Source organism: Melozone crissalis, unplaced genomic scaffold (genome assembly GCF_028551555.1).
Source record: "Melozone crissalis strain CALT ecotype California unplaced genomic scaffold, PUWL_Pcris_2 ptg000108l_1, whole genome shotgun sequence".
NCBI lineage: Eukaryota > Metazoa > Chordata > Aves > Passeriformes > Passerellidae > Melozone > Melozone crissalis.
In genome coordinates this window covers 729,330-743,831 of record NW_026535885.1, presented here as the reverse complement: position 1 = coordinate 743,831, position 14,502 = coordinate 729,330, and the positions used below count along the sequence as shown (strand labels likewise).

At 54.4% G+C, this 14,502-nt stretch overlaps 2 protein-coding genes across 2 annotated transcripts; both read left to right on the top strand.

The window, feature by feature from the left end:
* Positions 1-895: 895 nt before the first annotated feature.
* Positions 896-10,619, top strand: CEP85 (centrosomal protein 85). Its single transcript, XM_054292250.1, has 13 exons — positions 896-950; positions 1,475-1,618; positions 3,571-4,235; positions 4,880-5,013; positions 5,815-5,932; positions 6,206-6,391; positions 6,715-6,867; positions 6,956-7,110; positions 7,301-7,421; positions 7,833-7,883; positions 7,967-8,074; positions 8,522-8,750; positions 9,021-10,619. Exons 1-13 carry the CDS (start codon positions 896-898, stop codon positions 9,182-9,184), a joined length of 2,283 nt encoding a protein of 760 aa, XP_054148225.1. The 3' UTR covers positions 9,185-10,619.
* Positions 10,620-11,546: 927 nt separating this feature from the next.
* Positions 11,547-12,906, top strand: SH3BGRL3 (SH3 domain binding glutamate rich protein like 3). The gene is made up of 3 exons (XM_054292341.1): positions 11,547-11,651; positions 11,889-12,056; positions 12,341-12,906. The coding sequence occupies exons 1-3, from the start codon at positions 11,604-11,606 to the stop codon at positions 12,404-12,406; spliced, it is 282 nt and encodes a 93-aa protein (XP_054148316.1). The 5' UTR covers positions 11,547-11,603; the 3' UTR covers positions 12,407-12,906.
* Positions 12,907-14,502: the final 1,596 nt, after the last annotated feature.

The following is a 14,502-nucleotide window of genomic DNA, read 5'->3' as shown; positions in this document are numbered from 1 at the left end:
GATCGGGTGCTGAGCCCCCAGACCCTCCGAGGCTCCTCAGGGTCTGCCCCTCCCCACACGACCCTCAATGACCGGGACCTCCAGCCCGTCAGAATTTACCTTAAATTATTTCTGCCTAAATTAACCACACCTAAATTAACCACGCCTGAATTAACCATAATGAGCGCTGCATTGATGTAGAAGCGTTTCGTTTCTTTGCTGAGTAAATTGCTGTTCCTGGTTCGTTATCCTGTTGTATTCCCAATGTTTCAGCTAGCTTGTAGCATCTGTGTACATTAATCTTTTCTAGGAATTAATTTCTTATCGGAGCTCTTTGAATCAGTTTAACAAAAATCTGTAGCAGCTGCTGAATGAGGATTGAGCATGGGTTTGTAGAGGCCTTGAGTTTCCAGTGTGTAATTTGTAAATTGCATTTGCATTGCCAGAGACCGGAAATTGACTGAAGCACTCAGAGAAATGGATTAATTAACCCAAAGCTATGGGCAGATAAGGTTTGCCATTCATGGCACAGAAAGGCTGAATTTTGAAGGACTTCTTTCCTCATGTAGTTGCTCAGTGACCTCTACAGAGGGCAGAAATGATCTGGTTGAGATTTGAGACTTTTAAAGAGAAATTTTTAATCTCTGTGGACGCAGATAACAGCTGGAAGGTGCTGCTGAATACCTGGAGAATGGTGCAAACAGGCATAAAGAAAATCTACAAGGGTTTATTATTTTGCTTTTTTTTAAAGTGTTGCTGCAGGTAAAAACCAGATATTATTGGGAGAAGAAGCTAATTAAATGCCAAATGCTATTCTGATGAGTAGCCGCTGTGTTGGTTAGTGGGAATGGGGTGTGGTTTATACTCACTCAAAATAAGATTTTTATTCATTTATCCAGCTCTCTAGGTAGATAAGATGGCTGCTCCTGAGAAAGATCCAGACCTGAGGCTGCTGCAGAAGAACCCACTGGGTAAGGACAGTCCTTTCTGCAAAGCCCTGCTGCTGTCAGATCCCATTTCACTTTCTCTGAGGAGACACATGGCCCTCAGAAGGTTCTCTACCAGAAGCTTTTTATTCAAAAAAGTCTTATTTTCTGCCCTTGCCTGCTTTTTCAGCAGTCATTTGGTAAGGAATTTCTCCCTTAAGCTGATAGGGGAGAGTTCTTTAGAGTTAATGCAAAAATATCTCTTTAACTTGCCCGTTTTTGCTGTGCTGCTCCTTTTAGTCAGAGCACCAGCTGGCTGTAACATGACCAAACTAATCAATGGGAATATAATTTACAGCTTCTGCACTCTGACTTCCTCACCAAGGTTGTTTTTCAGTCTCCTGTTGATATTATTTCACTTCCCTGCGCTTCTTGACGTTTCTTTTAGCAAAAGATTGTTTTTAACAGGAACGCAGGGAGTGAAGCAAGGACCAGCTTGGGGTTTGGAAGCGCTGGTGATTACATATGGCTTAATTAAAGGGTAAATATCTGTGTTTTTTCCTCTGCAGACCCCAGCAGCTGTCAGAAGAGCCAGTTCCTGGAGAGTGAGTGGAAGGCAGCCATGGTGTCCCTGAGGTCCCTGAGCCGCTGTCCCAGCGTGGCCGAGAGCAGGGACGGGGGCATTGGCACCTCCTGCTCGGACAGCACCGAGGGTGAGGGGCACAGGGGCACCTGGGGCACAGCCTGGCACAGTTCTGCAGCTGTTCCCAGCCCAGGGGAGGGCTGTGTTACATTGACTGTGTCCCTGAGCTTGGTTGTTGTCTCACTGCAGGGCTTTAACTGACCAAAAGCCACCTTGGTGACTTGCTGGTTCTTACTGTCCAGTGACAGATTTATCAGCAAGTCTGTTGGGTGATTTAATTTTTTTTTTTTAAGGAAATAATTTGTATTTTAAGGAAATAATTTGTGCCTTTGTGTTTGGCTCTGCAGTGTTAGAGCTGGGAGCTCTGCAGCCTGGCCTTCAGCTGAGGCGCGCTCTGTGAAGTTTCTGGTCCCAGCAATCCTTTCCACCTGGTTTTTTAACCTTTATTGATTATCTTTTCAGTAATGAGGGAGTTTGTGGTGTTCCTTAAAACACTTCACACATCCCTGCGTTCCAGGGAGCCTTTAGAATGAGATTTGGAATAATTATTAAGATTGTAGATGTCAATCTACAATTGATTAAGATTGTAGATGTCAGTAACGTGTCAGTGAAATGGAGCCTTTAGCAGGTCTGGCTGTTGGAATTATTGCTGGAAACATTACACAGGCACACATTGAAGTGTTCCATCAGGCCTCTCTGAGGATGATCAAACACCATTTGGCAGCTGGGGGCAGGGGAGATGATTTCCTTTGGGAAATGACCCTGCTGGGCTCTGTCACAGCCGAGGGTGACCCGCAGGCCTGGCTGCTGCTGGGGCACGCTGAGCTCAGAACATTAGTCAGAAATGTTGTTGTGAGGACCCCGAGCACTCTCAGGGAGCTGATTGCAGCACCCCCACGTGATGTGTGCTGCTCAGGGACCTCGGGTTCCTGACGGTGACACCAGGGGATAAATTTAGGGGCTGTAAAAGGAAATGGTGTTGTCCCTTCCCTGTGCCAAGGTGAACGTGCTTGCAGCTGCCCAGGAGCATGGTGATCTCTGGAGTCCAGGCTGTGCTGAGAGATTTTCTCATTTGTGATGGAAGGATTGAGTGCCTTTATTGTGGCAGTTCTCAATATTTCACTTCCCTGTGCTTCCTGCCGTTTCCTTTAGCGTGGTTTTGGTCTTTGCACAGTCTGATTTGGGCTGTATTACAAATTGTAGTGTTTATATTCGTTGTTGTAGCAGTGCTTGGAGGGTACAAACAGGTGTGAGTTTTTGGAGCATCACATGGGGATGGGCCTTGGGCCAAAGCCATGAGGAAATCAGGAGTGTGTTCCTGGGACAGCCCTGGAGTTCCTCTGACACAGAACGTCTTGGGACAGGAGTGGGAACAGACACTTTGCTGTTTGCCTTTCTCAGCCCTCGCTGTTGCTGTATGGAAATCTGAGAGCTGCTAAGAATAACCCGAGTTGCCTGCAGCCAGGTTTGGTGCCCCGCTGGCAGGGCAGGGGCTCTGCCTCACTTCCTGCGGCCGTAGGTGAGAGCCATTGCCCTGCTCTGGGACAGGCTCTGCCGAGGCGTCCTGCAGGAGCTGCAAGGTCAGATCCTCGGCTCAGCAATGCTGCAGGCTCATCATGGGCTCAGGGGAGGCTCCTGTTAGCTCTGCTCACCCCTTGGAGTCGCTGAGCTGCGGGACGGGCAGAGCAGGATCGCGGGCTCGGTGTTCAGACCTGTAAGTTTCAGCCTTTTTATTCAGTACCAAGGACTTGATTTCTAAACCTAGAGAAAGATAATCTACTCTAGTATAATGTTGAATCAATGTTAAAAATATGGATTAAACTCGGATTCTTCCCGTGGTGGTAGGAGCAGGTCAGCAGGTTCCTGAAGCTTGTAGTGAGGGGGAACACAGGTGTGCCTGAGTCATGCTGCTGCTGCTTTCAGTGGGAAAGGAGCTGGTTTTTTAAGATCATTTTGGAAAGCTGACCGGAGGATTGTATTTTCAGGACTGTAATTAGAGTATCACTCTTCTTCTTCCCCCAGACTTTTGCAACTCCAGTAGCGGCTCCTCATTCCACCCCATCAAAACCCAGGTGACCATTCCAACGGCCCACGTCATGCCTTCCACGCTGGGCGCCTCGCCCTCCAAGCCGTGCCCCGCAGGGGACCAGGGCTCTGCACAGCCTGCCGGGCCGGGGCCGGCCAGGAACGGGGAGCTGGACGCCGGGAAGGCCTCGCAGGTGCCGCCCAGGGAGCTGCTGCGTCTGTGCAGGGCCTCGGGGGACGGCGGCTGCGAGCACGCCTGGCCTCCCGCCGCCGATCGCACCTGGAAGTTCGACACCCCTGCCGTGGAGCAGACCCTGAACCAGTCCCTGCTCACGGACAGCCTGTGCACCGAGCCCCTGCACAGGTGCCAGCAGTTCAACCCCAGCGCCGAGGCGGGCAAGGACCATTACAAGGTGCTGCCAGAGAGCAAACAGGCGCCCAACGGAGCCTGCGAGCCGCGCGACGCGCCGTGGCCCGGCGGGAGCAGGGGGATGCCGGCGGGGCTCCAGGCCAACAGCTTCTATTCCAAACCCCTGGCAGCTCCCCCAGGCAGACCCTGGCTGCAGGAGGGCTGCAGCCTGCACCCCCACCAGGGAATCTGCGAGCTCAGTGCCTGGAAACAGCAGCTGGACAAGGTGCGGCTGCAGGTGGAGCAGATGCAGGTAGGCAGCTGTGGCTGTGTGAGTTTGAAACCCTTCCTGTCTCTGTAGTGAGGAGTTGTTGTCCCAGACTAAGGAGGCAGGGGGAAAATGTCTGCTGCTGCTCCCTGAGTGACGGCAGGAGTCTCCTGAGGGTCTGTTTTTACAGCTTGTGGTGTCACAGGTATCGTTTGACATGCTGCGGGTGCAGAGCAGCCCTGGATTGGGTTACAGCCTGCTCCACCTGTCAGATCAGGAGCTGAAATGGCCTGTCTGATAGAAACTGGGAAGAAAAAGCATGCCAAGAGGTTTTAAGCAGTGTCTAGAATGGCTTTGTTCTGTAGCTAGGGTTAAGAAAGACTTTTTTGAAAAAAGGCATGGAACTAACTGCAGTTTACTAGGTGGAAACAGTTTGTTTACTACCTCCCACCAGCTGTACCCTAATGGAGACAAATTGTTTCCAGCGAGCTAGGACAGTGATCTAAAATTATTTGTTAATCTCCAGTTGTGCTTGGGCAAACTTTCTTGTTCTTGGACATCACCAGAGACTGAAATAGCCCTGCCCTGGCATGCAGATGAGCACACAGTGTGCAAAATAGCTGCAGCAGTGTTGCAATTACCCCTGTGGGGCACAGACCTCTCCCTCCTTGTTTTGTCTCCTCTTGCAGTTACAAAATGGAGGCGCCTGCCCCCATTCCTCTCTGTGTTCCCCATCCCTGCCTGCACCTGAACCAGCCCAGTGGATCAATATCCTGAGCTCCAATGAGAACCTGCTCAAGGAGAAGGAGCTCCTCATTGACAGGTGAGGCTTTGATACTGACACGTTCAAAGAGTCCAGTCCAGTTCCATTTGGAAAGTTCCAAGGAAGGCTCATTTCTCAGAGTCCCTTTTGCCCAGCTGATCTTGTTTTGTTGCAAAGAAAAATATAAGGACTTTAGAGAACAACCTGAGCTCTTCTCTCCTTCTTTGAATTAGGATGATGATCCTGAAGGGCTCTAATAAATTCATTTTAGTTATGGTTTTCTGTGTTTTATAAGGGATAAAGATTTCTGTTCACGTCATGATTATCTGGAATGTCAAAATGACTGCCTCTTTTGCTTAAGGATTTTTTGAGAGCTCTTTGAGGCCTTTATTTTAAGTTTGGGGTTTGTGACTTTGGGCTGGCAGACAACATTTCTCTTATCTAAGGCTAGTGACTAGTGGGTCTCTTATTTAAAGCTAGTAGCTTTTTGAAAAGTAAGTTCTAATGAAAAGTACCTTCAACATCTGGACTGTAAATACTTTTCCTTCCTTATTTTGAGTCATCTGTTGTCTGTTCATTCCCCTCCTAAGCTCCAGAGTCTAGCTGGATCCTCCAAAACATGCAAGACTTGTGTGTTTTACCTGTAATCACGGATGGGGGAAGGGTTTTGAAGGGAAGAAAAGTTAATAATAATTGTAAAAACGGTTAAAGTGTTTATTTCTCTGCAGGTGAGCCCTGAGTGGCAGCGTTGTGCTTGTGCTCTGCCTGTCACTGAGTGGAGCACAGTGCTGTGCTGGCTCTGTTTGTGCCGTGCTGCTGCTCTCTATGTTTGGGAACAGTGAATTGCCTGTTTTGTTGCAGACAGAGGCAGCACATTTCCCAGCTGGAGCAGAAGGTCCGTGAGAGTGAGCTGCAGGTGCACAGCGCCCTGCTGGGCTGCCCAGCATCCTATGGAGACCTCTACATGCTGAGGATGCAGGTACAGCAGGTGCCAGGGGGACATGGGTGCTGAATGCCTCGGCCCAGAGTGCTCTGAGGTGTTTGCTGAGCAGCACTGTGCACAGTCAGATTATGAATTATCCCTCGTGTGGAGTCACCATCACCTCTGTGTCCCTTTGGTTGGATTAAAGCTGTGCTGGGATGCAGGAGCTGTTTCAGATGGGCTGAGGGATGTTTGGGGACTGGGCAGGATGGGCACACAGCCCTGGGGCAGTTTGTAACCCCCACATTCAGGGGCTGTCTGTGCCTGCAGGAGCTGCAGAGGGAGAACACCTTCCTGCGAGCACAGTTCACAGAGAAGACTGAGAGCCTCAGCAAGGAGAACATTGAGCTGGAGAGGAAGCTGGCTGCTGCAGAGCTGGATGTGAAGCGGGGCCGGGAGTCCCTGAAGGAAACGGTGCAGAAACACGCAGAGGAGCTAAAGAAACAGGAGGAAAGGGTATGATCCTGTTGCTCTGGAGATGGAAGGGTGTTTTCTTGTCACTGTAGTGCTGAGGTGAAACTTTTCTGTGGCAATTTCTCATCGTGTTGTAGACTATGGTTTACAAGCAAAAGCCTCTCCTCCTGCATTAGGAGCATTTCAGTGCCTCCTCTTTTAAACAAAAAATGCCTGCCTTTCTCTCAATGAGCAGAAATAAGTGAAGGGGATCTTGTATTTTGGCATTATGTGGCATGCAAAAACCTAAATGAGTGGGCCTACAGAACACTGAAGAATAAATAAGAAATTAAGTAAACTAAACTTGTCTGTAACTGTCCCTGCAGGTAAAGGGAAGAGACAAACACATCAATAACCTTAAAAAGAAATGCCAGAAGGAATCTGAACAAAACAGAGAGAGACAGCAGAGAATCGAGACCCTGGAACGATACCTGGCTGATCTCCCAACCCTCGAGGACCACCAGAAACAGAGTCAGAAGGTAAAACTTCCTCTGAGCTGCAGTGCTGACCTCACATACTTGCTTAGGTGACATTTCTGTAGTTACATCTACTCCTCTTTTGTTGCAGCTGAAGGAATCTGAACTGAAGACCACTGCCCTGCAGGAAACAGTGCTGACACTGGAAACAGAGCTTGGAGATGTCCAGGCTGCTTTCAGGGAGCAAGAGCTGCAGCTGGAAACCCAAAAGCACAAGGAGAGGGAGCTCCTGTCCACTGTGCACAGGTAGGAACGAGGGATCAGCTTCATCCTGGCACTGCAGGAGGTGCTGCACGAGGAGAGCCCTGGCAGGTGGGGGACTGGGATGCAAACAGGGCAATGCTGATATCTGATATGAAATTAATTTCCCTCCTCAAAGTAAGGGAGGGATCATAACTAAAACTGTTTTTTCCCCATGGTGTTCTGCTCATTGCAGCTTGCAGGACAAGTTGCAGCAGTATGCAAAGAATGCAGAGAGAGGAGCCCCTTGCCAGGATGGGGAGAGGCAGAAAATGGAGCATGACTCTCTGAAGAAGGAGTGTGAGTGCCTCAGGAAGGTAAGGGGCTGTCCCAGGCAGGAGTCACACGTTTTTCCTTCCACTGACTCACACCAGGCACTCAGAGGAAATCGGGGACTTTTAAAGGCACACTGAAGCAGCAGTTCCTGGAATTGCAGGGTGCCAAAAGCTGTTCTTGATGTGATAACCACGCACTTCTCCAGAAATGCTGGGGAGAAGCTGCAGAATGCAGAAGAGGGGAGAGGAAAGCCACAAGAATACAACGTCTGGTTTTAGCTGATAAATCTAATGGTGCCTTTTATCCAAGTGCACTCCTAAGAGCATCTGTGATTAGAGCAGTAAATGGACAGCAAAGAGAAGGAGAGGAGATGCTGTCCCACTGAAGTAGAATTCCTGGTGGTATTTCTGGATCTGGGTGGCCACTTCTGATGCCTGTACTTTTAATTCCAGATTGTGGACAAAAAGCAGAAGAAGATGGAGCAGTTATCCTTGCAAGTCAAGGTGAGAGGTGATGGGGAGGGACCCTGAACTTGAGAATATGCTCTGAAATGAGTTACTTACTGTGTTCCCATGGTCTGTTCCAGAACCTGGAGGAACAGGTGGCCCAGGAGGAGGGGACAAGCCAAGCTCTGAAGGAGGAGGCAATGAGGAGGGAAAATGCTCTGCAGCAGCTCCGGGCCGCCGTGAAAGAGGTCAGGGGGGGTTTGAGTGAACAGTGGATTGTCTCTGAGCAAGGCCCTGAATTTAGTCAGCAGCTCAGTCTCTCCTGCTAGTCATTGTCCTGTCAGGGCTGAGAAGGGAAGCAGGAGCAGCAGGTTGTGCCTGGGGAATTGATGGGGATGGGATGGAGGAGGCTGAGCTTGCCAGCTGGGGGCCGCAGAACGGGAGCCCAAGCACAGCCCAGGGGTCAGAGCCCCCTCCCAGCCCTCTTGGCAAGGTGCACCAGCTCCTGGGAGCTTTCACTGCTCTGGCTGGCAGGGACAGTGCAGCTTCACTTCCCCGTGGCAGTGACGCTCGCTGCTCTGGGCACAGCCTGGAGCGCTGCATGCAGCCCAGCCCCTGCCCCGGTGCTCCCCTCACACAGCAGCTGCCTTCAGCACCCAGTGCTGCCCCCTGACGTGCCCTGTCCGTGTGTCCAGCTGTCGGTGCAGAACCAGGAGCTGATAGAGAAGAACCTGACGCTGCAGGAGCAGCTGCGGCAGGCGCAGGTGGCGGCGCAGCCCCTGCCTGCTGACACTGCCCGCCTGGCCCAGGAGCTGCACGGGGAGCTGGCCAGCTGCCTGCAGGATTTACAGTCTGTCTACAGCATCGTCACCCAGAGGGCTCAGGGCAAGGACCCCAACCTCTCCCTGCTCCTGGGCATTCACTGTGAGTACCCTTCCTTTCCATGGCACAACAAACCCTTCTGTGCTGTGGCAGAATGAAATAACTCACATAGAGCGTGGAAGGTGCTCTTTCTGGGCTTCTGAGTGCTCTTTCTGTGCTTGGCTTGCTTCAAAGGTGCATGTTCTACTTAACATTCAGTTATTACAACCTCTTTTGCAAATGTGAGTTGGTTTTCCTGGCTGATTTTCAAATGTGTGCGATCCTTGCTGGGAACTGCGTGTGAGGAAACTCCTCCCTTCTCTGACCCCACAGCTGTGCAGTACCCTGTGAGGGAGAAGGATGACCTGCTGAGCCCTGACGAACTGGCCAAGAAGCTGGTGGAGGTAAAAGAGCTGCACAAAGAGGTGGAGGACTTGAGGACTGCAATATCTGACAGATACGCTCAGGACATGGGAGACAACTGCATCACCCAGTGAAGAGCACTCCCAAAGTAAGGCAGGGAATGAAGACTTGAAACTCTCAGGAGTCTTGTGCTCCTACAACCCTAAACTATTCAGCACTTTACCATCCCTCTGCTCGGGTACAGGACTTGTCTGATCTGTGAGGAATCGGGGGGTTTGTGGCCAGAAGTGCTGACTGGGATGATTCAGGGCTTCGGTGTCAGGCTTTGCAGTAGCTTTGATCTTGTGGGATGTGTTTTATGCTGTGTTTGCTGGAGCTGCCGTGGCCTGTGATGCTGGGAGATGGATTCTGACTTGCCTTGCAGGCATGTCAAATGCTGAACGTGCAAGTGTGACAGTTAAAATGATGGCTGAAAGGAAATGTACGCCCTGGCCTCGCTGATAACCTCCCTGTGCAGGTCCTGTGGGACCAGAGGCTTGTCAGGGTGTTTGTGGGGTATCTGGGTTCCACGGGCAGGCAGGTGTGCCAGTTCCACTGCTGGCATTTACATCGAGGTGCTGCTGCCTTGGACTGATGGAGCAGGACCTGCTCTCCTCAGGTAATGCAGCCATTCAGCAGCCAGCACGAGCTGAGGACTAAAGCAACACTAAAAGACTCTGGAGCTGCTCCCCCTGGGCACTGTTACCCCAGAAGCCTTAAGGCTGTTGTCCCCCTGCATCAGCACTGGCAGTGGGCTGTGATCAGACTGCAGAGCCAGTGGATTGGTGCTGAAGTGCCTTAATGAGCTGGAAGAACCCTCTGCCCCCACTCTGCTCCGTGCCTAATGCATCCCCTGGCAGGGGAGGGGCTGCTCTTCCCTCTCACAGCCTTTTAGAGCCATCAAACCATCCTGGGGAGCCCCAAGTGTCTGTGGGCCCTGCCAGAGCCCCCCAGAGCCTCTGTGCCCTGGGGACACCCCTGCTTTACTGGGGAAAGCCATACTGCTCCTGATGTGGAGGGGTGGCACAGGGAGCCCTTCTGCCAGCTGTGGCCACTTGGGCTCTGTCACAGCCCTGTCCCTCCTTCCCTGCTCCTCTGCGAGCGATGGGATTTCTGAATGAGTCCCTGCGGGATCAGTCTCACTGTCCCACCACCCTCCCTACCCCAGGGACAGCTTTACTGAGTCTGAGGGTGGAACTTGGGTTTTCATCTTAAGAGCAAGATGCCCAAGCTGTGACAGGGAAAGTCCTGCTGGCACTTGTGGTGTTTGGCTGCTCTTGGTCTGTGAGCCCTGGGTTTGGCAGAAATGCTTTTGTTATTCCTTTGTGTTACAATTTTAAGACCAAATCTGTTTTGTTCTCGGTGTTTGGCCACCATGGGGGACTGGTTGGTTTGTCCCACACAGGGAGCACACAGCCGTGTCTGTCTGTCTGTCCTGCTGTCCCTGCGTGTTCTGTTCCTGGCTGTGTCTGTCCCCAGGCTGCTGGTGCTGTGTACTGGGGAAAACACTTTTCCAGGGCTGTTTTTGAAGCTGTTTGTCCTGATTACCAGGAGCTCTGCTGGCTCCTGCAGCTTCTCAGGGGGCTTGGGCTCCATCTCCTTCTCCCCTTGGCTTTGGGGGTGCTGTGAGGGGACAGCTGTGCCCTCTGTCCCTGCAGAGGTGATTCTGAGATGGAATTATTGTGGCTGGAACCACCTGGCTCTGTCCCAGCAGCCGGGCTGCCCTGTCCTCGTCCCCTCCATGGGGACATGTCCTCTCCTCATCCTCCTGCTCAGCCGAGCCCCTCTGGCCCCGAGGGTGATGCTGTGCTGTCTGCTGCTGCTGCAGGGAAATCCTGGGCTACAGAACACCCCAGGACGGTGTTCCCTCCCTGTCCCCCTTCCTCGTCCCACGCGTGTCCCCCGGTGTCGTGCCCGGTCCCGTTGGGCTCGGTGTCTTTGTCCCATCCTCTGTGTCGGCACTTGTTTGTATCGGGTATTTGGAGTATCAAATAAAGCTGTTCTGCCCCATCGTGCGAGGCCGTCCTGCCTGGGGAGGGAGAGGGAGGGAGGAGCTCCGGGGCTGCTGCCGGTGCCTCTCCCGGTGCGGGCGATGGCTCGGGGCCGGTGGCTCCGCGGTGCCCGGTGGCTCCCGGTGTCTGTCGGGCCGGTGCCGGCGCTCCTCGGTATCTGTCGGGCTGGTGCCGGTGGCTCCCCGGTGCCGCCAGGGCGGTGTCGGCGGTTCCCGGTGCCGGCCGTTCCCGGTGCCGCTGGGCGGTGTCGGCGGTTCCCGGTGCCGCTGGGCGGTGTCGGCGGTTCCCGGTGCCGGCCGTTCCCGGTGCCGCTGGGCGGTGTCCGGGGCCGGCCCCGCCGAGTTCGCATGCCCGGTGCCGCCGGCCCCATTGGCCGCCGCAGTCACATGCCGGCCGGGCGGCGGCGGGGCTGCCGCTCCTCCCTCCCTCCGTCCATCCTCCTCCGTCCCTCCCTCGCTGCTCCCCTGGCCGGGCTGGCGCTGGGAGCGGCCGCGATCGCACCATGAGCACCCTCAAGGTCTACAGCACGTCGGTGACCGGCTCCCGGGAGGTGAGCACCGGGCGGGGCACCGGGCACCGGGCAGGGCTGCGCGGCCCCCCCGCCCCATCCTCGCTGTCCCCTCTCCCCTGCCCCGGCCCCAGCCGTCCCCAGAGGCGCCGCTCCGTGCTGGCTGTCCCCCACGGCCGGGGGCACCGTGCTGAGCCCCGCTGGGTGTGTGCCCACCCACCCACCCTCGGGGCTCCTCTCCATCCCCCGTAACCCGCTCCTCTCCCACCCGGCTGCCAGATCAAATCCCAACAGAGCGAGGTAACCCGAATCCTGGACGGCAAGAACATCAAGTACGAGCTGGTGGACATCTCCCAGGACAACGCTCTCCGGGAGGAGATGAGGGCCAAGGCAGGCAACCCCAAAGCCATCCCGCCCCAGATCGTCAACGGGGACCAGTACTGCGGGGTGAGGCTGTGCGCCATGCTGGGCTTGGGGTGGGTGCTGTCCTGTCCTGGATGTGCTGCACACCTTCAGGATGCCCTGTAAATTATTTATTGTGAGGTGCAGGGACCAGCACGGCTGTTTGCCTCGGGAAAAAGGGGACAGGGGGTTTGGATGGCAGCGGGGCTGTGCCCGCTTTGTCCCGCCATCCTTGGCACAAGCGGCTGTGCCAGGGCTGTGGAGCAGATTGTGCCGTGGGCCCGTGGCCCCTCCTGCCTCGGGAGTGACCCTGTGGCGTTTCCCCGCAGGATTACGAGCTCTTTGTGGAAGCTGTGGAGCAAAACACTCTGCAGGAGTTCCTCAAGTTGGCCTGAGCCCCGCTGCCCCTCCCAGCCCGGACTCTACCTGCATTCCTGAGCGCCCTCATCTCCCACCACCCTCACCCGTCAGCGCTGTCCTGGCACCTCCACCTGCGTCCCAGCCCAGGGAAACACCCACGACCAAAACTCCTCATTGCAGCTGCCTCCGAGTCCCTCCTGCTGACCCCGGCCTCGTCTCGGAGGGATCCAAAGAAACGCCGCTCGCTGCTCGGGCTGTGAGCAGAGCTGGGCCTGGCTCACGGCAGCTTCCAGTGCCTCTGTCAACAGCAAAGCCTCTGGGGCTGTGGGAGGTGATCCTGGCCTTCAGCCCCCTCCTCTGCCTCGCCAGGGAGGGGCTTAGGGCTGCACGGGACTTCCCACTTCTCCCAGTTGCTGTTAAAATTGTAAATTCTGCTGCCTCACTTCCTTTTTTTTTTTTTTTTTTTTGTCTTTTTCCCTCCTCTTCATCTCAACTGCAGAGATTATGGCAACTAAGTAAGGGGTTTTTTGTTGTTTTTTTGGGGGTTTTTTGTCTTAATTTAATGCAAAAGTACTGCACAGAATTGGGTGTGAGTGCCCAGCACGGTGGGGCTGGGGCTGAAGGCTGCCTGGGGCATGGGTGGGGCTGGCAGTGGGATCCGAGCTGCTCTGGCCGCCCTCCGCCCCGAGCAGCTCCCTGGTGAGCATTAATGGCTCAGGGCTGCCCCACAGCAGCTGATGCTCCAGCTGTCCCATCTTTCCTCTTTGTGTTGGCTTGTTTGCGATCCTGGACCAAGTGCATTTTGTTTTCCTGCCAAAAAGCAAGTTTATAACCAGTGTTGTCTTCCGAGATGCTATTAAATGTTACCGGACCTTTCACGGCGCCGCTCTTGCCTTTCTTTTAAATTCGGTTTTGTTTTGGCTACAGGTTAAACACCGCCCTGCCTAAGGATTGTGAGTCATTTCCAGCTGAGTGGGTTGTGCCTGCTGCTGCAGCCTGACACAAAGACCTTAACACCTTAGCTTGCTGCTGCTAATCAGAGGCTCCCAGGACGTGTGTGAATGTCCTACGGCGCAGCAGGGACAGGTACCAGAGCATTCCTCCCCTCTGCCCGGGGCAGGGACAGCCTCAGCCAGACGTGGCAGGGAAAAACAAATATTGGCACAGAGATTGGGACACAGAGAGGCAGGGGAAACAGCTGCTCCGGACTCTGCTCCAGGTGGGAAGGGAGGAAGCTGAGGGAGAGCTGGGTGGGTTGAGTCAGTGCTCACAGGGTGCTGGTTTGCTTCCTGTGTTTGAGTGGTGCAGCTCTGCTCAGAGGGCTCTGGGAAGAGCTCTGGGCTTCCAACCATGCCTCAGAAATCTAAAGGAAGTGGAAATTGCTGGAATAAAGGGTTTTATTGGGAGCCTTTGCTGAGGGCTGGGTCTGTGTGAAGAGGGAACCTGCCAGCAGCCCTGCCCCACATGAGTGGGAGTGCTGTCAGCTGCGAGTCAAGTGAGAGCTTGTCACAGCTGGAATGGGAAGAATGTGCTGGGGAAAGGGAAAGGGAAAAGCGCAGCCCCAGCCCACGGCCAGGGAGGAAGATGCTTTGTTCAGGGCTGGGCAGAGAGGGGTTCTGCTGCTCTCAGTGTCACGGTGTCCTGTTGCAGGAGGAGGAGGAGGAGGAGGGCGGGTGCCTGCAGGCAGGCTGGAGCCGGGGCCGCTGCGGCTGGGGGCTGTCCAAGGGAAGGAGCTGTGCACGTACAGGAAGCCCAGCAGCAGCAGGATCTCCCAGCTGAGCCTGGCTCGGCCCCAGCCAGGCAATAACTCAAGGCCTTCAGGTTTAGCTCCAGCCCAGACCGTGGCACTGGGCCCGAGTGTGCCCTGCTGTCCGTGCAGGTGAGGTCTGCAGGGAGCTGAGTGCAGAATGCAAACGGCCCTGGCTGTGTGTCCATCCTGCTGCCGCAGCCCCTGAGCGCTGCCCAGTGCTGGGGGGAGGCTGGCAGGCTCCTGGGCAGGGCTCAGCCCGTGTAACCTGCACGGAGAGGAGGAGCCGGGCCCAGGTGAGCTGCTGGAGGTGTCCCTGTGCTGGGGAACAGCAGGGCTGGCCCGGCCCCTCTGCCACAGGGAGTGGCCAAATGGCTGCTCCCA